Source organism: Salvia splendens, chromosome 8 (genome assembly GCF_004379255.2).
Source record: "Salvia splendens isolate huo1 chromosome 8, SspV2, whole genome shotgun sequence".
Classification (NCBI taxonomy): Eukaryota; Viridiplantae; Streptophyta; class Magnoliopsida; order Lamiales; family Lamiaceae; genus Salvia; species Salvia splendens.
In genome coordinates this window covers 32,686,582-32,711,883 of record NC_056039.1, presented here as the reverse complement: position 1 = coordinate 32,711,883, position 25,302 = coordinate 32,686,582, and the positions used below count along the sequence as shown (strand labels likewise).

General features: G+C 37.0%; 3 protein-coding genes and 1 long non-coding RNA gene across 5 annotated transcripts; 2 read left to right on the top strand and 2 right to left on the bottom strand.

Moving 5' to 3' along the window:
- Nucleotides 1-3,955: 3,955 nt before the first annotated feature.
- On the bottom strand, nucleotides 3,956-5,358 carry LOC121746182. 2 transcript variants are annotated; one of them, XR_006038920.1, is made up of 2 exons: nucleotides 4,889-5,358; nucleotides 3,956-4,697 (listed from the first exon to the last, which is right to left on the bottom strand). It is a non-coding gene; the product is annotated as an uncharacterized LOC121746182 (long non-coding RNA). The 2 variants fall into 2 exon arrangements; XR_006038919.1 differs by having other exon boundaries at nucleotides 3,956-4,417.
- A 1,894-nt stretch (nucleotides 5,359-7,252) lies between these two features.
- On the top strand, nucleotides 7,253-10,858 carry LOC121745277 (acetylornithine aminotransferase, chloroplastic/mitochondrial-like). Its single transcript, XM_042139119.1, has 3 exons — nucleotides 7,253-7,807; nucleotides 9,590-10,024; nucleotides 10,108-10,858. Exons 1-3 carry the CDS (start codon nucleotides 7,418-7,420, stop codon nucleotides 10,645-10,647), a joined length of 1,365 nt encoding a protein of 454 aa, XP_041995053.1. The 5' UTR covers nucleotides 7,253-7,417; the 3' UTR covers nucleotides 10,648-10,858.
- A 2,434-nt stretch (nucleotides 10,859-13,292) lies between these two features.
- LOC121745278 (xyloglucan endotransglucosylase/hydrolase 2-like) lies at nucleotides 13,293-14,700 on the bottom strand. The gene is made up of 3 exons (XM_042139120.1): nucleotides 14,386-14,700; nucleotides 14,115-14,308; nucleotides 13,293-13,686 (listed from the first exon to the last, which is right to left on the bottom strand). The coding sequence occupies exons 1-3, from the start codon at nucleotides 14,665-14,667 to the stop codon at nucleotides 13,293-13,295; spliced, it is 870 nt and encodes a 289-aa protein (XP_041995054.1). The 5' UTR covers nucleotides 14,668-14,700.
- A 7,849-nt stretch (nucleotides 14,701-22,549) lies between these two features.
- Nucleotides 22,550-24,903, top strand: LOC121745368 (phosphatidylglycerophosphate phosphatase 1, chloroplastic/mitochondrial-like). The gene is made up of 5 exons (XM_042139241.1): nucleotides 22,550-23,299; nucleotides 23,381-23,458; nucleotides 23,596-23,669; nucleotides 23,781-23,888; nucleotides 24,745-24,903. The coding sequence occupies exons 1-5, from the start codon at nucleotides 22,678-22,680 to the stop codon at nucleotides 24,856-24,858; spliced, it is 996 nt and encodes a 331-aa protein (XP_041995175.1). The 5' UTR covers nucleotides 22,550-22,677; the 3' UTR covers nucleotides 24,859-24,903.
- The last annotated feature ends 399 nt before the right edge of the window (nucleotides 24,904-25,302 follow it).

Genomic DNA, 25,302 nt, shown 5'->3' with positions numbered 1-25,302 from the left:
TCAGCTTCGTGTTCAGGCTCCGGAGATGGAGAAGCTTCATCCGTTTCTAAGAACTTAAATTGAAGGCTCTTCTTGGATTATTGAAGAGAAAGAGGAGCTAGTTCAATTTAGTGTAGCAGTTCTTTTCATGTACCCAATGCTATACTGTACTACTATTCATTAATCAATGATAATATTACATTTTCATTATACATTTCTTGATGTTAATCTTGATATTAAACCAATGGACAACCGTTACATTATTCAATACTTTATATTTATCTGTTAGCTAACTCTTTTTGAATTTTATATCTATGAAACCTATGCCAGAAGAGAGGAGCTTTCTAGTTCAATTTAGTGTAGCAGTTCTTTTCATGTACCCAATGCTATACTGTACTACTATTCATTAATAAATGATAATATTACATTTTCATTATACATTTCTTGATGTTAATCTTGATATTAAACCAATGGATACATTGTTCAATACTTTATATTTATCTGTTAGCTAACTCTTTTTGAATTTTATATCTATGAAACCTATGCCAGAAGAGAGGCAGAAGAATGTTAGTGTTGTAGAGTCTAGCTCTGGTTCATCAATGCAATGGAAATTGGAATTTGGTAGCATTGAACCCGGATTGGTTAAAGCTAACATTCCATCTGCTGGGAATATAAATTCTAGGAATAGTATTTAGTAGTATAATACATCAAACAACTTGTGGTATTTCTGAGAAATGTTGTGACATACTAATTTATTGCAGTGTTGGTTCAACTTCTACTTCTCAACAAGGAGAGTTGAAGGCAGAAAATGCTCATGGAAGTCAACACCAGTTCTGATAAAAAGACTCCTGTAATTGTGGTAAAATATCATTTCCCCTATGTTCAATTTAATGGTACAAAGATGGGCTTAATCTTTGATTACTTGGTTTTCTCATCTTTATATTAATAGCAGTCAAACACATGTGGACTACAATTCACTGTGAGCCCTACTCCTCATTTCCCCCGTGTAACTAAGCTCTGGTAGACTGACTCAGTTGGAATATATAAGATACATGTTGGAGGAGTAATTTAGTTTGGAGGAAATATTTGAGAGGAGAATGGGTGGAATATATGAGAAATGGTTTAGTAGAGGTAATATGAGAAAACTAAGGACACTTTATTTTTCAAATTCTCTCAAGTTCTCAGCTCATCTAAAATGTTACAACCCACTCCTATTTATATGCATCCTTTTCATATTATAGAATCTACCTAATAATTTTATATTCTAAATATCTAGATTTTTATCCATAAAAATCTAGATATTTCTTACATAATATCTATAATCTAGATTATTCTCCTAAAATATCTAGATATTTCTACTAAAATATGTAGATATTTTCTCAAGCTATTTCTAGACAATTCTACAATATCTAGATATTTCCATAACAAAATCAAGTTTAATAATATTCCAACACACTCCCGCTGCAATTGATGGTCCAGCGGTACTTTTCATAAACGAATCTAATACATTTCTAAACTGCTTTCAACAAACAATGTCCTAACTTGAGGCTACAATTTCATTGATTTTTTAGATAAATGTAACCATGATTTCGGCTGTTCCCACCTACAACAACCGACAACCTGGTGGATTTAGGACATCTTCAATGGGGGCGCCTTATACACCGTCACATCATCATTTTATCCTCCAACCCTTCCATCTGCAGCGGGACGCCCTATAGGCCGCCCTAAAGATTTCACTATTGTTTTATTAATTAATTTAAATATTTTCAAATATGCCAATGCAAAATAATTTAAAAAGCACCACGATTAATTAAAAACGGTAAATCTTACATTGATTAAAAATTTACACGAGTTAGAAATGAAAAAAAAATTGACTACTCGCTACAAAAGTCCTAACTTGCGGCGCAGCTCATCAATTATCCCCTGGAGGTATTCGGCTTTGACAGGGTCCTGGCACTGCATGAGGGCGTTGTGCGTGTCCAACAACGTCCTCCGGTTGGCGGCCGCTGCCAACTCCGCATAGGCAAGTGACGCCGGGGTCGGGGTCAGGGCGGTGGCCGCGGCTTGTGAGGAGGATGTCGCCTTCGCCTTGCCCTTGTTCTTCGCAGTCTTGACGCCAACGGGACACTGGGAGGACACCAGTGTGTCGGAACTCTCTTCCTCCTCGTACATCGTCCGGTTGAGGTCCACCGGATATGCCCCGCTTTCGCTGCTCGTGTAAGCACCGGCTTCGGTAGTCTTCGTCCTCTTTGTCGCAGCCGATGGCAGAATCCCGCCTTGGAACTTCTGCTTGTCCTTCAAGAGTACCCAAATATTGAAATGCTTGAAGTCATCGTATAATGACTGGTACGACAAAAGCACTTTATCGAGCACATCGCTCAAACTCTCGCCGCTTCCCTGCTCCCGCAAGCACTTCTCGTACTCCGCCGAGAACAAGTTGACTTGCTTTTTCACTTGATCCCAGTGCTTGCGGAGCTGTTCCTTATGACGCTTGTACGCGCTTGGCGGCTTCGCCTCATTGTAGCGATCGGGGATGCGCTCCCAGTACGCAACCTGCTTTTGGTTGTTGGATAATACCGGGTCCTCCGAAACATCCACCCAACACCTTGCCAAGACGAGAGTTTCATCCGGTTGGTAGTTTGTCCTCCCGGGGGTGTACTCTTCATTCATTTTCGGAGGTGGCAACTTGTAGGCCCGTTGCCGGTTCCGCTTATTTCTGGCGGCGGCGGCGCCGCGGCGGCAGGGTGAGTTGGAGACAGTTCCATGTCGGACAGTTCGTACGAATCCGTACTGGATTCGGGATTGTACTGGGTGTTGGAGTCGAAGGGCCGATATTCGCCAGGGTCTGTACCCGGCCAACATGCATCACCCCCAAACATCGGACTATTCGGACTTGGGTATTCACTGTAATCCATTTATAGTGTAAATTTGAGAGTGGAAATGTGAATGGAACATTAAAAATGAAGGTAGGGTATGGGGTATTTATATAAAAAAAAATTTGAATTAAAAAAACGAAAACGCGTTGCATCGTCTGCGTCGCCCACAGTGGGGCGGACGATGCTCTGTTGTCTGCGTATCGTCCGCGGACGATCTATGGTTATATTGACGTGGGAATGTTTGATTAATATACTTGTATGTGAAAATAGAATTTAATACAGAGAGAGGGCTTTGTGAGCAGCGCCGCCGAAAATTGGCAGTGAGGTGGTGGATTGCGGCGGAGGAGAGACAATTTGGGGGTGGCGGGAGGAGACTCTAGTTACAGATACCGTCAGTTAATCATTCATGCAGGATAGAAATATGATACTTTTGATAAGCCAAATAATTAACAAATGCAAACAACCAAACATATCTGATTAGAGACGCATGAGCCTCATGCGTCTCTCCCTAAGACGCATGCATGCGTCGTCCGTGAAATTAAAAAAAACAAAAGACGCATGAGGGATATGCGTCCCTCCCTAAGACGCATAACACTTATGCGTCGTTAAAAAAAATCGAAAAAATTGATGGACGCATGTCCCTCATGCGTCTCTATAAAAAAAATCCAGTACACTCGAGGAATGTTAATTGTAGTCTAGAATCAATAGAGAAAAAACCCCAACAAAAAATCTCATCAATACTCATTAGTTTTCATACTCCCCCAGTCCCCGATTAGGAGTCGTTGTTTGACTCGGCATGGGTTTTAAGGAAGTGTTTGAATGGTTGGTGTAGTAAATGGAGGTAGGTAGTGGAATGTGGGACCTCTTTGACTTTTGGTGTAATAAATTTTATTGAATCAATGTTCAATTTAAATTTAATGTTCAATTTAAATTCAATGTTCACTGCCTCAAACAATTCAATTAAATTTAATTGTGTAGTCATTAACTAAAGTCAAAATGTTAACTGCCCCGAAATTGAATGAGAAAAAAAGGTGCAAGTTGCACTGTAATTGCAAAAATTAAAGCAAGGATGGAAATAGAGAGGGCATGTTGCACTGTAATTCAACTTCCTCCCAAAAATAGAGAGGCAAAGCCAATTTCATTTAGTGGAGGGAATTTTTACAAGCAATGAGGGAAAATGTACAAGGAATTTAAAAGTGTTCACCAACTCCTATAAATACATTCATTTCTACTCTTCAGTTACTTCCACCAACCAAAACAAAAAAGGAAAAGCTATTGGTTTTGTATTATACTCTCAGAAAATTTTCATCACTGGGTAATGAAGAATGTGGTGGTCCAGGTGTTGGACCTTGATCAGGTGCAGCAGGGTGGATGGCAGGGGCCTACATTAGCATTGACTAGCCAACAAAAAAACCTCATTGCGCAGTTTCTTCTACAGCGAAGTACGGCTGGAGTGCTGCCAAGAGGTTCTTCTGCAGAGGCAGCCAAAAGATTCAACATCCACAAAAGGACAGTAAAGAGAATTTGGCACATCAGCAAGCAACAGATAGACAAAGGGGAACCTGTCATGATGCAAGGCAAAGCAACATGTTATCAACACAAAGTTAACTCATGTTAGATGAAGACAAGTTTAGAAACCTGTCCATGTTTGAGAGATCAACCATAAGGAAGGTTGCTTCTAAGATGGAAGTAAGCAAGACAACAATTGGTAGATTTCTTAAGAGTAATCAGTTGAAACCTCACACAAGTGCTATCAAGCCTACACTTACTGAAACCAACAAGATTGCAAGGATGAAATGGTGTCTTTCTTTTATGCAATGTGACCACAAATGCTTCACAGAGCTGCAAATATTTCCAATTTAAGTAAAGGATTCGATGAAAATTGAAAGCCTAATAATCATTACGCAAAATTGCTCATCAATTAACAAAAACATTAGGCAGTCTGTATTTGATGAGCATCATTATTTGAACAATTCAATCTAAGAATCGCGAAATTATACAATCACACAGCTTAAAGTCTCATTTTTCACTACCTTAATTGGAGCTTGATCTAATCAATGGCTTCTGCAATGAGGGCAGTCAAATAAACCTCCCCATTCTTGACCCCACTAACATCACCCTTGTCAGCCACAGCCCAATTTACCGATCAAAAACCTTGCCAAGATCCAATCTTTTACTCAAAAATTGGTCACCCCCACCACTCAACACTCTATCCAGATCTGCTTTGTAAGTTGAATACCTCGATTTCTGATCTCTCATGTCGAAAGTAGGAGAAGGTTTTGCAGGTGTAGTGGTTGAGAAGGGCGGTTTTGGAGAGGCAGCGGTGGCAACCTCTGAGGATGAGATCCTCGGCTATGGGGAAGAAGTGGGTGTAGAGGAGTAGATCGGAGGGACGCGGATTGGATTTGGACGGTGGTAGAGGGAGAGGATGTTGGTGGCAAGGCCGAGGAGAGCATGTTCAGCCCCACCGACAAACCCACGGGTTTTTCGTGATTTTTTTATAACAAAGAGTATTATAAATATCAAAACAGTTTTACTCATAGTGTACATGTATTATATCGAATTTTTTATGTATTTATTGGTATATATATTAATGTATACGGAAAGTGAAATAGAAATTATAAAATTTTATCATTCGATCTTCGTCAAAACATATGCAATTGAGATCTCGTTAGAACCCTTATAAAATTACCTTTAATTTGATATATTTTTTATGAAAAAAATTAAATTTAGAGAATTACGTTAATTTAAAGTTTTATAATAATTTTGAGGATAGATAAAATGAGTAATTTTAACTACCATGTAACATTAATACTTTTTAAGTTTATTTAATACTCCCCCGGTCCATGAAATATTGTCCAAGTTTGACTCGACACGGGTTTTAAAAAATGTGAAGAAAAGTGTGTTGAAAAAGTTTGAAATGAAGATCCCACATTTATATATTAATTTTATACAGTATTAAAATGTGAGTGTAAAGAGATAGTGGAAAGTTGGTCGATTTACCAAAAATAGTAAAAAAAGTAAAGTTGACAAAACTGGACAACATTTCACATACGGGTAGAGTAATTATTTAAATTTAAAATATAATACACTTGACATTATTTCAATAGCTAAATCTTTTAATCTAATGGCTAACCAATTGATATTAATTTGGGATTGCTAATTTACTAGCAATTTCGTAACCCAATATCTATATATCTTACTCCCTCCATCCCTCTGAAGCCGAGTCATATTCCATTTGGGTTGTCCCACTGTAGTTGAGTCAATTTTATTTTTGGCAAAAAGTATTTTAATCTCTCTTAATCTCTCTACATTTTTCTTTCATACTTTATTCTCCTTTTACTTAACTCATTTAAAATAATTTTTCTTAAATCTTGTGCCGAAAACGATAGAGGTAGTGTATTATTACTTAACTTTTAATATTATTATAGTCTATTTATTGATTTTGTGGGTTAATATGTATTCCTCTGTCTTATTAGAAATGAAAATTTTTCTTTATAGTTTATCCCATTAAAAATGAAACGTTTTTAAAAATGGAAACAATATTCTCTCTACTTTTTTCTTCTCTCTTACTTTACTCTCTTTTCATTAACTCACAAAACAACACTACATAAAAACATTTTGTGAGAAGAGTAAAATGAGAGAGAAGAAAAACGACACAAGATTTTATGCAGCGTTGTTTTATGAGTTAATAAAGAGAGAGTAAAGTAAGAGAGAAGAAAAAGTAGAGAAAATATTGTTTCTATTTTTAAAAATATTTCATTTTTAATAAGATAAACTAAAAAGAAAAACTTTCATTTCTAATAAGACAAATAAGACAGAGGGAGTATATGATAACCCACAAAATCAATAAACAGACCATAATAACATTAAAAGTTAAGTAATTATACACTACCTCTATGTTTCACATTCACCCCCTTTCGAATTCTCCAACTAAACTATAATAAAATATTTGAAAATAATAATTCTATATATTGACCCATGGTTGTATGTCAATCAAATTTTGTACCATCAAAATAAGATTATATTAGTAATTTTGATGTATTAATTATATGTTAAAATAATAAATGTAGTTAGTGGATAAGTTAAAAAGAATTTATTAGTCTTCGGCCTCATTTTCAATTTTTTATTTTTATATTTGAATTATCTCTCTATTATTTTTCAAATTTAAATTAAAATATGCATTAATTATATGTTATAGTTCCAAAAAAGTAAAAAAATTAAACACAAATCATGAATATATGATCATAATATTATGCATGTTACATGTAGTATATATGTGTCCTTGTATTTGAACTAAATGCATAAATAAAGTCAAAATAAACTAGTTTTTTGGTTGGTCATATAGATTTATTGTTAATAAAACCCTTGTAAAAAATACAAATCGAGAATTTGTTAAAGACACTTTATTAGTTAGTTTCTCAATTTTTCTGCAATTCGTATGAGACGTGTATAATTCCATTTCTTTGATTGATTGAACTCCGCCGCCGCCGCCACCACCGTTCATTCTCACCTCAAATTGAGCAATAGCGCAATCACCACTTCCTCTTCACCTGAAAAAAATGAGCTGGTCGCTGCATCTCCCCCTCAACAACGCCGCCCCCCACCGCTCGCTAACCTCCAGACCCGCCAATTACTTCGCCGCCTGCCTCAATGTGGACACGCGCGCACCCGATTCCGACCAGGCTAAGCCGCTCAAGGGCAAGCGGAGCTCGGAAATAATTTCCGACGAGAAGAAATTCATCGTGGGGACTTACGCTAGGGCGCCGGTGGTGCTGGAGAGTGGCAAGGGCTGTAAATTGTGCGATGTGGAAGGGCGGGAGTATCTGGACCTCACCTCAGGGATCGCCGTCAATGCCCTGGGCCATGGGGATTCTGATTGGCTTCGCGCCCTCTCGCAGCAAGCTGAGGCGCTTGCGCATGTCAGCAACGTTTACTACTCTGTTCCACAGGTAATTGATTTAATTTTCATTTTCCCCCTTTGTGTATCTGTGTATTTTGATTTTATTCTGCTGTTGTACTGATTTGATTAGGATGAGTGTATCACATAGTGCGTGTGAGAGTGAGAGAAAGAGTCTTTTTTTTTGTCATCAAGAAGAAAAAGAAGTGAATGCACTGTTGATTACACTCTAGAAGTTTCGGAATTTGGGATCATATTCGCTGACCTTTTAGAATTTAGGATTAATTTTGTTGACCTTTCAGAATATGGGATCGAAACACACGAATTTTTCGGAATAAAGGTTTTTTGTTTTTTTCTCTTATTTTTCTTATTATTTTCCTCACAAGAATTATGAATTAACCAAACCACCCCACATATGATTTGAAACAGCAATTCTGAAACGCTTTGAAACTGCAATTCTGAAACTTCGACCAGACCACCACCGATCCACCACCCCACAAAATTTATGAACAGATTTCTTGGCTTGAACTGTCTCTTCTGCAAGCAGTTCAGGAATACAGTTATAAACAGTTAAACTAATGTACAAGCGATGTTGATCAAGTTGCAAAATATGCTTTGCCAACAACTTATTCATCTTGAACATGTTAGTGCAGTACGTCTCAAAAACAAGTCGCAGAACATCATCACAGATTCACAGATAATTTTGTCTTGTTCTCTGTAATATACACCCATAATTGCTTCACTATCTATACGCAATGCTTTACCCTTATGCATGAATTAGAACAAGTTAAGCTAGCAGCTCATGAGATCAAAACCTCCGTCCTTGGCAATTCTCTGTTTTGAGTGGTCGGTGGATATATGGTGGAAGTATCAACTGGGTTTCAAAATTATCAAATTCACATAATTGGGGTTTTAAATCTTATGTGGGGTAATTTGGGCAATTCATAAATTTTGTAAGGGAAATAATATGTAAAAGAAGACAAAAGAAAAAGAAAAAGGCAAAAACTCTTGTTCTGAAAAATTCGTGTGCCTCGATCCCATATTCCGAAAGGTCAACGAAATTAATCCTAAATTCTAAAAGGTCAGCGAATATGATCCCTTATTCCGAAATTTCTCCCCTTTTTAGCGTATATGTGTATTTTGATTTGTCTGTTAATGGATTATGTTGTTGTACTGAAAAAAAACTTGGATTTTGATTAGGATGAGTGAAGCACACTTTGTGTGTGTGTGTGAGAGAGAGAGAGAGAGTCTTTTTGGTCATCAAGTAAGTGAATGCACTGTTGAATACTGCTGGAGATGATATGAATTGGCAGAGTTTGGAGCTTATATCATGGTTTTTTGGTCTGCATTTCTGAATGTGCTGAGAATGAAGCAAATATTTTAGCTGATAGTGATACAATGTTCCTCTTGTATGAGAGAAATGTGTACGCTATAGTCCCTAAATGCTAACTCACTCTTTACTTTGTGGCACTAAAATGTTAGTTGGAAAAAGTACTCTCAAGTGGTAATGGGTTTTTCAGGGCTGTATGTGATTTCAGACTCGCATTCAGGGAAGCATCTGATGATAATGTCATTCATATGAGAAAGCTTAATGTTGTCAAGAATGTCCACGTCTCTCTTTGTTAAATCGGAACTATGCTTGTTACAAAATTGATATAATTTCGTTAAAGTTCTGATTATTATTAAGATCTGCATAATGGGTGTACATTTAGCTCATAGTATCAAATTATCACTCACCTAGAAAGTGTTATTGATAAACTCTGATGATTGATTGCTATTTGCTAGTGGAGTATGGTTTTCGTCGTTTTATGCACAAATTGGTGGATGTGTGCAGGTAGAGCTTGCAAAGCGGCTGGTTACCAGCTCTTTTGCTGATCGTGTATTTTTCTGCAACTCCGGAACTGAGGCAAATGAAGCAGCAATTAAGTTTTCAAGAAAGTTCCAACGACATACAAATCCAGATAAAACTGACCCTCCCATGGAGTTCATCGCCTTCTCAAACTCCTTCCACGGTAGAACAATGGGTGCTCTCGCGTTAACGAGCAAAGAGCACTACAGGACACCATTCCAACCTGTTATGCCTGGGGTCACTTTCTTAGAATACGGTGATACTCAAGCAGCAGTGGAGAAGATTCAGAGCGGAAAGGTTGCCGCAGTGTTTGTGGAGCCAATCCAAGGCGAAGGTGGTATATACAGCTCCACCAAGGAATTCTTGCAATCCTTGCGAACTGCCTGTGACAAAACCGGGTGCCTTCTTGTATTCGACGAGGTAATAATACATGGTGCTCTCGACCTTATTTGGATGCGTTTACTATTGAGGATTAGTATAACAAACGTGTGGATCCACCTCAGGTACAATGTGGCTTGGGTCGAACGGGCTATCTCTGGGCTCACGAAGCTTACAATGTATACCCTGATATAATGACTCTTGCCAAGCCTCTAGCTGGAGGTCTACCCATCGGTGCTGCCCTGGTGACCGAACGGGTTGCTGCAGCCATCGAGTATGGAGACCATGGCAGCACATTTGCAGGCAACCCTCTCGTCTGCAGTGCTGCGATCACCGTTCTTGACAAAATTTCGGATCCGAGCTTCTTGGGCAGTGTTACTGAGAAAGGTCAGTATTTCAAAGATTTACTAGTCTCAAGCATAGGAGGGAACTCCCATGTGAAAGAGGTTCGAGGCTTTGGGCTGATCATCGGCATAGACCTGGATGTGTCCGCGTCCCCCTTGGTCGAAGCGTGCCAGCAGTCTGGTCTGCTCGTTTTAACTGCGGGGAAGGGAAACGTGGTTAGGATCGTGCCGCCGTTGATCATATCCATGGAGGAAGTGGATAAAGCTGTTGGGATCTTGAAGAAATGCTTTCATGTTCTTGATGAGGCTACCAGCACTTAGCTGCCATTGAAATTGCCTTTCCTTGTAGTATCATGTTCTTCAACTTTTCTTGGATTTTGAGGTTTGGAATTGTAATATGTTGTTGTCTCATGATGTGCTTCCATATTATACTATATGGAGTACTATAGTATTTGATTTCTGAAACATGTGTAGCAATAATTTCTTAACTTTTATATTGAAATGAAGCATATGACGAAATTTTAAATTAAAATAGGGATTTCAATTAGTTGAAAGTATATTAAGAATATAATTTCTTTTGTATTAATTTACTACACTTATGTTTTGAGGGATTACCAATTATGTTAATAAGTGTAAACTAAAAAAAGTAGCGGAATAAAGATAAATGTACATAAATTGCATAATGCCCCTAAATTTGAAATTTAATTGTATTAAATTAAAATTAAGGTTTGTTACTAGTAATATTATTCAATAATAATAAAAAATAAATTATATGGAAAATTTATGAGAAATTAAAATCTGATATTTTATTAAATTTGCATATCAATTTAAAATATTACTCAGAACTTTTTTACAAATTGTCGTAGAATGATTAGCATCAATTTATTTCAAATTAATTAATATTTATAAATTAATTTTTTATGTAAAATATCTAAAATGTATAATTGAAAGTTGTTTGTATTACTGTACACTAAATTGTAGAGTAATGGGTCGATTTTGTCATATCGTTTTAAGTGTTACTAAATAAATATCTCACCGTTTTAAAAATGTCATTTAGTACTAAAAATTTCATTTGTTGTAATAAAATGTCAGGAAAAAAAATTCCGACAATCGGAATATTGACATATCAACCAAAAGTACACGTCAACTGGGTAATCAATGTGTAATTTCAACTATCACGTTGTAATTTAATCAAAAATCTTTTGCAGGAGGATTTATTCCTAAAAATAAAATAATAAGTACTAAATAATTATGGTATTTTTTTATTAAAAACCTCCAACATGATAGAAAGAGACCCTGATATTTTAAGGACATTTGTGAAATTTGTCGAATCACCAACCCACATTTTGAACATTAAACAAAAACACCGAGTGATCCTCCACTAAATCAATGAATATTCTTTGTTTGGAAATAATTTTATTTTAAATGTCGACTACGAACTATTTTTATTCCTTAGATGATAGAGATTGGAGATATTATTCATCACCTTATAGTATAAAATTCATAATCATGACTTTGAATCCACTAAACCTTATAAATATTGAAATGTTTAAATGAGAACCTACATTTAAAATAAGAACGAGATTAATGTTCAGTAATTCGATTAGGAAAAACTTAGCTATTTGACTTTTGAAGTATAAACCTTAGTAGTTAGACACTTGCCATTTTGTGACACGTTTATAGGGCCATGGTCGGCGCTAGATATGTAGCAATACTTCTCACAATCAGTCACTAATTAAATTTGCTTTTTGAGGAAATTAATTCAAATTGCCAGATGCAAACTAATTTCTTCTGTGCATTAACGTCAATTGATTTTAATTACACCCTCAGTCCGTGAATAAAAGTCCCGGATCACTTTTACCATAAATGATAAAAGGGTCTCACCTTGTACTAACTTATTCTACTCACATTTAATTTAAAACTAATATATACAATTGAAATCCATATTCTATTAACTTTTTTTCCACTCACTTTCTTTAATATTTCTTAAAATCCGTGCCACTAAAAAATGAAACTTCTAATGGCAGATGAGGGAGTAACTATCTAAACAGGCTAACACCAATTACTCCATAACATAGATTATAACCAGATATCATTTAAATCATAAATTTCAGTTATCTTCTAACTAATACTCTAGTAGTATAAAATTCAAATTCAATATGAGGTGCGACACATCATAGTTTGTATTAGGGTGCAAAGTCATTCGACATCAGTGAATTAAAAAATTGCAAATAATAGAGTATAAATGTTTTTCAAAATCCATACTCTTAACTTTTTTTTTTGGAGTGTTCCAAAAACAAAACTGCAAGAGCTCGACTCAAATCCGATAATATTATGTACAAATACGGAGTTCAGATGTCCATCGTCCAACCCTTACACTTGTATCAGAGCGATGTCCAGTTGACTACGTTGCACGTAAAATTATCGGTGTGCAAGATATGTGCGATTTTAATCAAGACTTATATGTAGTTTTGGTTTGACTTCCACGCCACCACCAACTTCAGAAAAAAAAAATCATTATATGGACTATTACGAACTATAATAAAGTTACTGTTTAATTCACAAATATATGAATTTGATCAAAACTCAATCAAATAATATATCGTATAATTTAAGTGACAATTTTCTATAGATTATATATATTTGGCAACTAATTACTTGATGCGTGCCATGCTAGCGCAGTTCTAGACTTCTAGTCCTCCTTCCCTAAGTACGTTGTAATTTGTTTCAGTAATCCGAAATTAACAAGATAATAATTACTTAGATCATGCTACAGTTAGAGTATCAATGCAGAACTAATCCTAGACTATTTCTTTAAATCAAGTAAACTCAACTTTTATAAATTAAATGCATCATATATTATTATTGAAACAACATTACAAGTCCAATTGAGCTTTTGAATAAAACAACATTGAAACCAAAAATATCAATCAATAACAACAACAACAAAACTCGATCATTCCAATCTAAAACCTCGGCAACCTGCATTCCCTGGGACGCCCTTGAGGAAACCTTTTAACATCGGAGCAATAGTTATAGATCATATACTTCTCTTGGATCCATCGAATTCGGTTCCTCCCATTCGCATCAAGCCCCTGCGTCTGCCATGGCTGCCCGTTCAAGTTCCCATTGCACGAATTGCCAGACGGGCCGACCACACACCCGACCGCGTTGTAGTTCTGGTACGAGGCCGTGAAGGGCGCCTTGGTCCAATCCGTCTTCACCCTGCCGCCCTGTGTCGCCCAGTCGTCCGCGTTCCAAAGGCTGGCGTACAACCTCATCGGCTGGCTTGTCGGGAACGGAACCCCACGTGCCGCGTAGTTGTTGAAAACTCTAATTGGCATATTGTCTACCATGAAACTGCACAGAGCCAGCCAGCCGCGTATATAAAATGACATCATCATCATCAGGTTAGTTTATTATTACTAAATAAATCAATGTGAAACACGACTTACGCGTGTATAGAATGACATCATCATCATCAGGTTAGCTAGTTTATTACTCCCTCCGTTCCCGAACAAGAGTAGCTAATTTCCATTTTGGGCCGTCTCCCATTAAGAGTAACTCTTCATTTTTATCATAAATGGTAGTAGCTCCTACATTCCACTAACTCACTTCACTCACATTTTATTATAAAACCAATATAAAAATATGGGTCTCACATTCCACTAACTTTTTCAACCAACTTTTCTCTACATTTCTTAAAACTCGTGCCCGGTCAAAGAGCGATTCCTATTAGGGGACGGAGGGAGTATTTGTAAACAAACTAATGTGTAACATAGACTTACATTATGCGTTGTGGGTTCCACAGAATAGTGTATGTGTGGAACGCATTAGTTGGGTCGTACCAAGGGCGGAATTGTTGCTCCCTATTGCCCACCCCTTGTGTGTAAACATTGGTGTGGATGGTGTACGGCTGCCCTGACGCGTTTCCCAAGAACTCGAAATCGATCTCGTCGTGATTCGCGCCAAGGGACGACAACTGCAGTGAAATACGAGATTGAAATATTATTTTATAATACCAAGAGCGTTTAAATGCGCGTAATTTTTTTCTCGTACGTAGAACGTGGTGACGGTGCCAGCCGAGTCTCCCGGGATGAGCTTGAGCTGCACGTCGAACCTAGCGAATAAGTATTGTTTTTTGGACTCGAAGCCACAGCCGGTGATGTTGTCGAGCGAGAGCGTGAGAAGCTGGCCGCCGTTGAATATCCGAGTACGGGGCCCGCCAAACGTTACGCTGACGTCTTGGTTGAAATTCCCGGCCGACGCGGCGGAGACGAGGAGGAATGCGGTGGCTACTAAAACATAGAGATATTTTGTAGCCATAATAGAAGAATCCATGGAATGAATTATTCTCTTCCGTTTCTTTTTCTATTTTTTTTTGCTTTTCTTCTTGTGATTGTGACTGTGGTATTTAATTGGGATTGGTGTAACACATATATAGATGGAGGAAAATGTTGGCATATAGTTGACATTCTTTGAAGTAGTGATCAACGACGTATATCTTATGATAACAACTGCAGACAGCTGGAAAAAAATTGTCTGAATAAAATTTATGCGATAATAAAGGATGATCGAATTTATTAGCATATGATAAGAAATGATCAAATATATTTGTGTTTGATTGACAGTATGTGTAGTCTTCTTTTTTATTTTATTTAAAAAAATGCCATGAATGTAGCCTTCTTTTTTATTTTATTTTAAATAGAGTCTAATTGGAGTTATGTAGTCGTTTTCTAAGCGACCTTCACCGCGTAATTTCATTTATTTACATTATTTTTTTTTCTTATTGGATGTAGCGAACTAACGATCGAGGATATGATAATTTCAACAAACTTGACAAATAGGTATTTAATTTTCGTTATGCAATTTAGGCATTAATAGGTTTAGGCCCATTTTATGAAACTTTTTATTGTCCGGTAGCTATATTTCCTTAGGATAATAGTAATATTTATCCTAGTTTAACTTGTTATTAGGTATATAAATAAATTTTTTTGTGTGATCTGACCCACCTTATTTTATTAAAAGGACTTTTAAGCTCAAGCTCGGCGCCTTATACAATAATGTCTAAGCTTCTTACCGCTAGGACAAAGGCTCTGGATGTTTCTTGCATTGCTATGTTACATATCTTGTGGTTATGTTGATTTGATATTTTTGCTATTGTTTATACTCCTGTTTTTTATTTTCGTAACGCAACCTTGTGTACCACATCAAATAAAAAAATTAAAATAAATTCACAAATCAGCTATAAAAATATAGGATTGAAGAGAAATTAATGAACTAATGATAACTCACATTCAACTAACAAAATTAGAATACCGTGTTATTTATAGTCTTAAAGATGCATCTAATTATAAAATGCATAGGATTTATAGGTGGCTTTTGACTTTTGACAATTCAAAATGAATCAAGTTATACATTAACTTGAGTTTTATTTATTTGTTTATATCCGACATTGTTAATAAAAAGAATTAGCTATTTAATGCGTCATCACTTTAGTGGTTTTATCAAATTTATTCAACTTTTGAAATTTATCAATTTTATCCCCACCTTTAATAATTCCAATTTTACTTATATTACAATATTTCAACTTGTATCAAATTCACTACAATGGTGGAAATGGAATTGTATCATAACTTGTCAGAAGATGAAATATTATTTTTCTCCAAAATAAGTTGTACAATAGTATATTAAAATTTTGATATTTTATTTTTTTATTTTTATATTTTAGAAATAATTATTTGAAATACTTGTTAATAGATAAAAACTGAAAAATTATAAGAAAATCGATAAGTTAAAAAGTTGGGATTAAACTAACATTATTATTAACAAATGTTAAGGATAAAAATGACAAATTTCAAAAGTTTGATAATTTGATAGAATGATTAAAGGTCAGGATGAATTCGATAACTGATCATAATAAATATTATTGCTATTGTAGTTCATTCGAACTCGAAATTCAATCAATGTAAATATAATCGAGCTTCAACACGAAAATATTGATCTTAAATTAAATTCATTGCAATTGCGATCTTTTTCATTAAAAGATTTTTATTTGTAATATCTTTTATAAATATATGTTTATAAGCATATTAAGGAAATAAAAGGACTGGTATAAATGTTCGATCGTGCGTAAACCAAATTTGATTTCTGTTGCAAAATTGAAAATGTACTAATAAAATGGATAGAAAATGCAATTTGCTAAGAGACTAGGCAGCTGGACATGATTGGACCCCCAAAGCATTAACAAACAAATTATTCAGTTGTGACTTTTTCTTATGTACACAGTACATTTAATACATAAAATACACTCATAACAATTTATTTTTTTATGGAATATGCTTCCCTCCAATGTTTTAAAAACCGGACTGAACCGATAAGGCAGTGTCTGATTAAACTAGTTTACTCATATGGAGATTTAGCACTTCCAATCCGCAATTTTTTTTATAACCTAGTTTACAAGTAACATAATAAAAGTGCTACATCTCCATATAAATAAACTTTAATGTCTGATTAGATAAGATCGAAGATTGACTAACTTTACTGTCAGACTATGAAGGAATAAGGATGTTACTTCCACATTGCGACAACACCATTCTCAGAAGCGAAGTCACATTGGGAGAGCGGGTCCGTGGTCCTCCACCAATGGGAAGGTTATGTATATACTATCTGATACGAGCATATTTCATATTTTGTTTAGATATTTTAGGGATTCGCATATATTTTCCATATCTTTGTTTTCTTGTTCATTAAGTTAGTTATTAGTATTATAAATAGGAGTCATTATAATCATTTGAAATAAACCAAGAATATCAATATTATTTTATCGTTCATTGGCTTCTCCAAAGTGAGAAAACCGTCTTGCTAGACTCGCCCGCGACAGATATTTATCGATCGCCGATCTACGGACTCCGATCAACCGGATAGGAGGTTTATCCTATCAATTCTCAATGAAAGCACCAGTTGTTAAGGGCGTTTCCCTTAACAAGCACCGGCGGCGAGTTTCGCTCGGCGGTGGAGATAAATTTCCGGCGGCCAATAGGCTCGGCGGACGATTGCAGAGTTTCTGTGCGCGGGAGTCGCTCCCGTCGGGCAGATAACTCGGCGATTGATAGAATACTCCGGCGTCCAATTAGGATCGGCGGAGGGAATCCAAAATTAGGATTGGAAAACACACGTTATCTTTGAGAGAGAAAATATTTCATTAATTATTGGATGCCTAAATATGATAACAAGCTCTCCTATTTATAATACTAGAATACTAGCTTAGGGAACAAGAAACAAATATAAGAAAGGATATGCAAATCTCTAATATATCTAAACTAATTAATACTTAATAGAAAAAAGGCTCGTATCACTATCTCCGTCCCATAGTAGATGTCACACTTAAGAAATGACATGAGATTTTAGGAGATGTTATTTTGGATGTTAAGTGATGAGAGAAAATATAATTTTATAATTAATGTGAGATGAAACTTTTTTCAAAAGAGGAAATGTGACATCTTATGTGAAACAAACTAAAAAGGAAAGTGTGACATCTACTATGGGACGGAGGGAGTATTATATATGTAGTATGTTACAATTATAATTAAAAAGTGTCGTGCGGTTTGCATTTTCATAGCACAAGAAGCATTAGAGTGACCACAATAGGGGAGCCCCGACGGCCACCGGCTCTGCGGCGGCGCCGCGGCTCCCTATTGCGATGGACAGAGGGGGGCGGGGCGGGGCGGGTGGGCTTGGAAATGCCACAGCCGATTACTCGGCGTGGACGGGGCGGGGGTGGGGCCGCGGCTGCTTATTGCAGAGCTAGGTGCGCCTCGGCTCTGACCGATTTTTTTTTTTATTTTTTGCTTATAAATACAACCCATTCCCCTCATTATTTTCACACAATTCCAACTCTCTATTCCAACTTTCTCTCTCTAATTTTATCCATTCCACTTCAAAAAAATGGATGATTTGTGGAATGAAGCATGAGATTCTCTGGTTCAAAAGATGCAGTGGGAAGCCGACGAGGACGCGGCGGTCCCTCCGCCGATTCATCATCGGCGGACAATCCCACGAGACCACGCCGGAGCGCATCAGCGGCTGATGGCAGACTACTTTGACGATAACCCCGTTATCCGCCAGAGATTTTCCGCCGGCGTTTCAGAATGTCGCCAAGTCCAAGCCAATTTGATTGAAGAGGTCTAGGCACGTAGGGGAGGAGGCGCAGCGTGAAGAACGTGTGTGATTTTCCATAGTGAAAATTTTCGTTGTATAATTTTCTCCTTCATTTAAATACAACGAAAAATTTAGTTTTTAATTTTTAATAATTTTAATTCTAATTGAATTAAAATATACAAACAATTAATAAAATTATATGAAATGTGGCCAAAAAGTGTCCATTATTGTTGTGGAAAAAAGTGGTTGTGGACAAAAAGTGGTTGTGGACAAAAAAAAGTGGCTTATCCACCTAAAGTGTCCACCTTATTATGGACACTCTTAGAGTATCCACAATAGGGAGGACACTTCCCTGGACAAGCTATTTTTTTGTCCTCAGTTATTTCTGATTTGTCTACAACCACAAAAAAAAAGTTTCCACAACAATAGTGGACACTTTTTTTGGCCACAATTCACTTTATTTTATTTTTGTATATTTTAATTCAATTATAATTAAAATTATCGGACTGTAAATAATTAGAAAACGAGATAATAATAAAATTTAAAAAAAGTATTGGGACCAAATATTCGTTGTATTATGGATACGGGAAAATTATACAACGAACATTTTAAAAAAACAAATAAAAACACTGCCACTGTCTACTCGGTGGCGGAGTCGGAATCCGCCGACTCCGCCGTCTCTTCTCCACCGCTTCCACCTCCGTCGCCCCGCCGCCGCCGCACCAGACTACCCCAGCTGCTCCCTGATCTTACACATGAGCTCGTAGTAAATCGCCTTGGTGACCGGGTCGATTGCGGACTCGTAGAAACGACAGTTCTCTTGCAGTTGCTTCATCAACTGCACATCCAGGTTCCTGTTCAAGATCGAGTGGGGACTAGTGCCCACGGAGTGCGATCCAGAAGCGGGCTGTGAGATGCGCGATCCAGACGCCGCCAACGAGAAGCGGGAGGAACCTGCAGCCACTCTAGCGTTTCGGATAGTGGCCTGTTGCCCCGGAGGGCGTGGGTGCCTAGTGTGTGTAGCGGAGGGCTCCTCCGTTTGGGCATCGTTGAGGCCGATTGATCGTGAGCTGCTGGCGCTGCTCTAGTTCCCAGCTCTGTTGTGTCTAGTTCGCTTCGCCCCAGGAGCATCCCGCTCCTCCGCACAGATGGCCTTGAATTTCGGGCAGTTCTCGAGAACGAGATACTCCTCCCAGCAGGTGAACTTAGGAAATCCTTTAGTGTTGAATTGGGACATAGACATATCCTTCACGTCAACTTCGTTGCGGCCACTCTCAGCAGTGAGCAGGTTTTTCTGGTATATGCCCGCGAACCTCTTGGTGGCTCTCAGAATCCCCCCAAACCTTTTGAGGATCTGTTCCACGTCAAGCGGTTTGGCGCCTTTCGGCTTGAACTCGTTGTAGACCAACAGAACGCGCTTCCAAAAGCTTATCTCGGTCTGATCGGTGCCAACTATGGGGTCCGATGTGACGGCATCCCAGGCCCTCGCCACAACAATGGACTCCACTTTGATGTAGTGTGTGGACCGACGATCGCCGACCCTGTCGCTTAGCTGCCGTTGCCGCCTCCTCCCCTCCACCGTCGCCGCCGCTTCCACCCGCCCCGCCTTTCCCGCCGACTCTCGTCGGAACCGGCGTATCCACGCGTGCTGGAGGAGTATCCGGTAAGCTCGGACTCAGCAAACCCATCATCTGCTCCAGTGTGAATCTATCTGCATCAGACAGAGGAGATTGGCTGGGTTGGAAAGAGTGAGAAGGGGTATCCGGTTGCGGATGGTTGACCGCGTCCATGTTGGGTCTGTAATCTCCGAACGCCGATCGACCCAAATTCCTCTAAAAAGAGGACTGACCCCGATATTGGGTCTGTTGCCACGGCGGGGATGTCGGTGACCACGACTGAAATGGGAGGGGGTGTGGGACTCGATCTCCACGGCTGAGTTGGAGGGGGAGTTGGACTCGATCTCCACGGCTGGGAAGGAGGATAATTGCCATATCTCGATTCTTCGGTGCCGGGTGAATCTTCGTCACTACCGTGCATTTTTAGAGAGAGAAAAATTAGAAAGTGAAAAGTGGATAGAGAGTGAAATGGGTGTGAAGATGTGTGTGGAGTGAAAATGAAGATGAGAGGGGTATTTATAATAAAAATTATTAAAATTTTGAAATTAATAAAAAAAAGAAATCGGCTAAGCCGCGCCGGAATGGCCGTGCAATTATCAGCTGCGGGCACCGCCGTGGCTACGCCACCACAGCCGCGCCGCCCCTATTGTGGATACCCTTAGGTCCCAGAGTTCCATTTAACAACCACTTTGAGGAGAGTGTCACTACTCGCCCTTATGTGCACATTTTCTTCACAAAATCATGCCATTTTCGACTAGATTTACCTCTTTTTGTAATAAATACTCTTAATTATGTTAAAATAAGACCAGATCAAAACCTATATATTAATAGAGTAGTGATTTAGAGACATAATGTCTCTATGCCATAATACCCTTATGTACATTTTGACATAACACATTTTATACTATGACTAATTTACCCTAATGGTATTTTAACATCAAATCAATTATCCTTGTCCAAATTCCTACTATTCTACGCATGATTATGAGTTTATGACTCATCAAATTAGGAAATTTAATTAAGTATCCTCAAAATGTCACAAGTTTTGTAAGTGATTGAAATTAATTTTAGTTATTTTTTTAATACTAGCGATGTTTATAGAATATTTATTTAAGGACATAATTTGCGATATATATTGAGTTCTTTTTTTATAACACTAGCTAAAAATCTTCCACACTTTGATAATTGGTTGCATATTTGATGTGATTAGCGATATCTCCAAGAGGAAATTATATGAGTATTAATGACTTAATATTTTTGACAAAAAAATATCAATTCAATTATTTATTTATTTAATATTTTAATTTATTTCATGATAAATTAAAAACTTATGCAGTTAAAATTTTCTCATTTTCTTTATAAAAATTAGACCTCATTAACTCAATCCACCATATGCAACAAATTAATAAAGTAGTATATTTGAAAGTACTCTACTACTAATTTATTTCATGATAGGGTGAATGCTTTAGAAAAAAAGTACTACTAAGCATTAACTATACAGATTTAAAATATTAAATGAATGAGTTAAAAATATGTAATTAACTAATTTTTTTTATTGAGGTTCGACTTACGTTCTTAAAAAGATATTAAAGTTTGAAAATTTGGAAACTAAAATAAAATATTGAAATTCTTATAATGAAAATCATAAACTCAATTAGTATTATGAAATTCTTATTAAGAATTTTAAAGAAATTAAAATTTTTGAATGTAAAAAAATTAATATTATGAAAATTTTAAAATCAAAACCACAAACTCAACAAGTATTAATATATAGAATCAATGAAATTACACTATTTTAAAACTTTAAATATGTGTCTTTAAATAAATGAATAGAAATATGAGATAAAAAACTATTTTAAAACTTTAAATATGTGTCTTTAAATAAATGAATAGAAATATGAGATAAAAAAAAGATTGTCAATCATAAATATAAAGGCTGTATGTAAAGAAAATAATTGAATACGCATAATTAGAGCAATGTCCTTAATTAAGTATATTAATGAACAATTTAATGTTTTTATATGCACAAGGGTAGTATGGTATATGCACAAAACATTTATTTAAAAAAAATTATAAAACAATCTAAAATGACTACTTTAACCTCATTATGTCTTAGACATTATGTCTCCAAAACATTTTTCATATTAATATAGCCCAGTTGTGAATAATTCGTATTTATTAATATAATTCACAATAAACATGGCCTAGCTTTGAAGTTTGAACTATACGGTTTTAACCTGTAATCACTAATTAACCTATTTTGAATCGTGAATTTGATCGCCAATATGCTCCGTATTAAATCCCTCAATTTACCATTCCATCACCATCAATTTGAAGGTGTTTTAAATTAAAATTTGGAAATAAAAATAAAATAAAAAGAATATACATGTGTCCTTTTAGAAGATATGGCCAAGAAAATGAAAGCCTCAAACTGAGATATCAGAAGGCCCAATGGACTTGGAAAAATTCCTTTGGATTCTTTCTAGCCTTCTTCTCCACTTCCCATATTCAAGCTTTGCAATTTCCACCATTGCCGAACTTTTCCACACACAAATCTCATGTCAATTATTTAATTATGCAATCCACTTCAATCCCCTCTTCATGGCACACTTGCTGCTGCTACTCTCCCGTTCCCAATAACCTCTCCCACCCTCGGATTCCCACCAGCATCACCATCAACTCCAGGCCTCGGAATTCCCAATTCACGAATCACAACCTCGTCGCACTCACCTCCACGCATAGTTGCTGCAAGGAGCAAGAGAGCAAGCACAAGTTTAACAATCGAGAAAACAGCGAGTTCCCGCACGGATTCCACTCTTCCATCGAAGATCAGGAACCTAATTTCGAGGAGGAGCGGGGATTTGAGGCGGATACTTCTTCAGGCATTTCGTCGAGCATGGGGTGGGCTGATTTCAAAGCCGCGTTAGGGCAGCGGATTAATTTCGAAGGCATCGCTTGCTCCGTTGGGATTTTCTCGAAAGACAAGCAGTTGTCGATTCCACATGTCGCCGTGCCGGATATCCGGTACATTGATTGGGTTGAGCTCAAAAAGAGGGGTTTCCAAGGTGTGGTTTTTGATAAGGATAACACTATCACTGTTCCTTACTCTTTGAGCTTGTGGGCGCCTCTTGCGCCTACGATTGAGCAGTGTAAATCCTTGTTCGGATCGAATATCGCTGTGTTCAGCAACTCTGCGGGTAATTTTTGGTTAGATTTCGTTTATTTGAGCTAATTTTGGTTTTTGTTTGCTTGATTAAGTGTGTGGTTTGTTGTTTTAGGGTTGTCTGAGTATGACCCTGATGGTAGAAAGGCAAGAGCTCTCGAGGATGCAATCGGCATCAAAGTCATAAGGCACAGTATGTTTTCTCATTCCACTCTCCAAATCTCAAACTTTATAACTGTGTGTATTAATTAGGTTTAGCATTAATTGATGTGGAAAAAATGTTGGACCACTTAGTGAGTTTGTTGCTTTCGTTTGTTCAAATTATTGTAGAGCTGAAGAAGCCTGCAGGAACAGCTGAAGAAATCGAAAGTAACTTTGGTTGTGAATCTTCGAGACTTATTATGGTGAGACCCCGTCTTGTAATTGTTTTTTCTTCTCTATCATGATATTTCTCATATGCTTAGCTTGATAATTTTGGACTGTTGATTATACTATGTTGGCTGTGCATATGCTAGGTTGGTGATCGGCCTTTCACGGATATTGTTTATGGTAACAGAAATGGTTTTTTCACAATACTAAGTGAACCGCTTAGTCATGAAAAGGAGCCTTTGATTGTGAAGCAGGTTGGTCACTTCAAATTATTTTCATCTCCGCGCTTCCTAAGAACTTTGATTGATTGCGATTTGAAATTTAGTCAATACTTAACTTTGGATATGAATCTTACTAGTAACTTCTCTTTTGGGAATGGCGGAGAAGTTTTTGCGTATACTGAATTGTCATGGAACTGTTAGTGGTTGCGGATTGTTTTGTAACTTATAATGTTGCGTACATGTGCTGTTTGTCATTCAAGTTGAAATTGCAGTATAATTTCAACTTCATAAACAGAGAAAAGAGTAATATTGAAGGCTGCTTAAACATCTTGATGTAGACTAGTATCGTCTGGTGCTTATAAGTAGCAACACAACGGCAAATAAGTCTTTACCGTAATCCTGCTAAAACCAAATCTTTGTTGTCGCTGAAAGCTGACAATATGTTAGTGGAGGCATGATGGCTGTGGTTTTCGTAACTTTTTGGCAGCAGATTGCATGTTAACTAACTATATCATCCCTGAAGGTGAAATGCCTATGGCCTCATTTTCCTTACTTGGCCAGTCTACAAAATTTTGGCCCCCTGGGGCATGATTGCTGAGGTTCTATTTGACCGCTTAAAGGATATAAAACTAGTATCCGTAAAGTCATTGTGTGGATTGCATAACATTAAGGATGGGTAAACTGCTTGTAACTTAAGCCTCAAGGACAGGTGGATGTTTATCTATCATAACTTCACTTATTTCACTCTTGTACAGTTGTACATTGTCAAAGTAAAAAGAAATTGAATTTTGGTATATTATCTGTTTTTCACTCTTATTTTCTACTTTGTCATGTAATCCTTTTCAAAATCTTTATATTGTGAAATTTGTTGACGAAAGGATCTACACAGGTGAGGCTGCTTGAAGTGGCCCTTATTAAACGGTGGTCCAATAAGGGTATAATGCCCGTCAGTCACAAGCTATTTCCGGACCCAGCAAAGTGTGTTAAGGATGTACTCATCTGAAAATTCTCATTAATAATGAAGAATAAGATCATTCATTCTTTACTATTCTTTTATTTTTTTCGTTTTTCAAAAAATGTTTTCGTGAATTGGCAGGACTTAAGTAAATTATCAGAAATCAGCCATGTTTGCATCTCAATGAGTTAGTTACCAAAAGGACCATGGTTGATCTCACACACAATTGCTAAAAAGCCAACTTAATGTCTGAAACCTTACACTTTTGGGCTTTCTTTATAGAAACTTGTTATCAGTTAGAGAGTGCTTTTAGAATGATCATGAAATACATCACTACCGTGCTTATTTACCCATACCTTAGTAACTTCTGTTGTATTTAAGTGTTGAGGTATATATAATCGAACTTTTCAATAGGTTGATGGCTAACCTATTAGTCTAATACCTTGCCCTGCAACTTCTGTATTCTTTGGTTTTACTCATTAGCAATTGGAA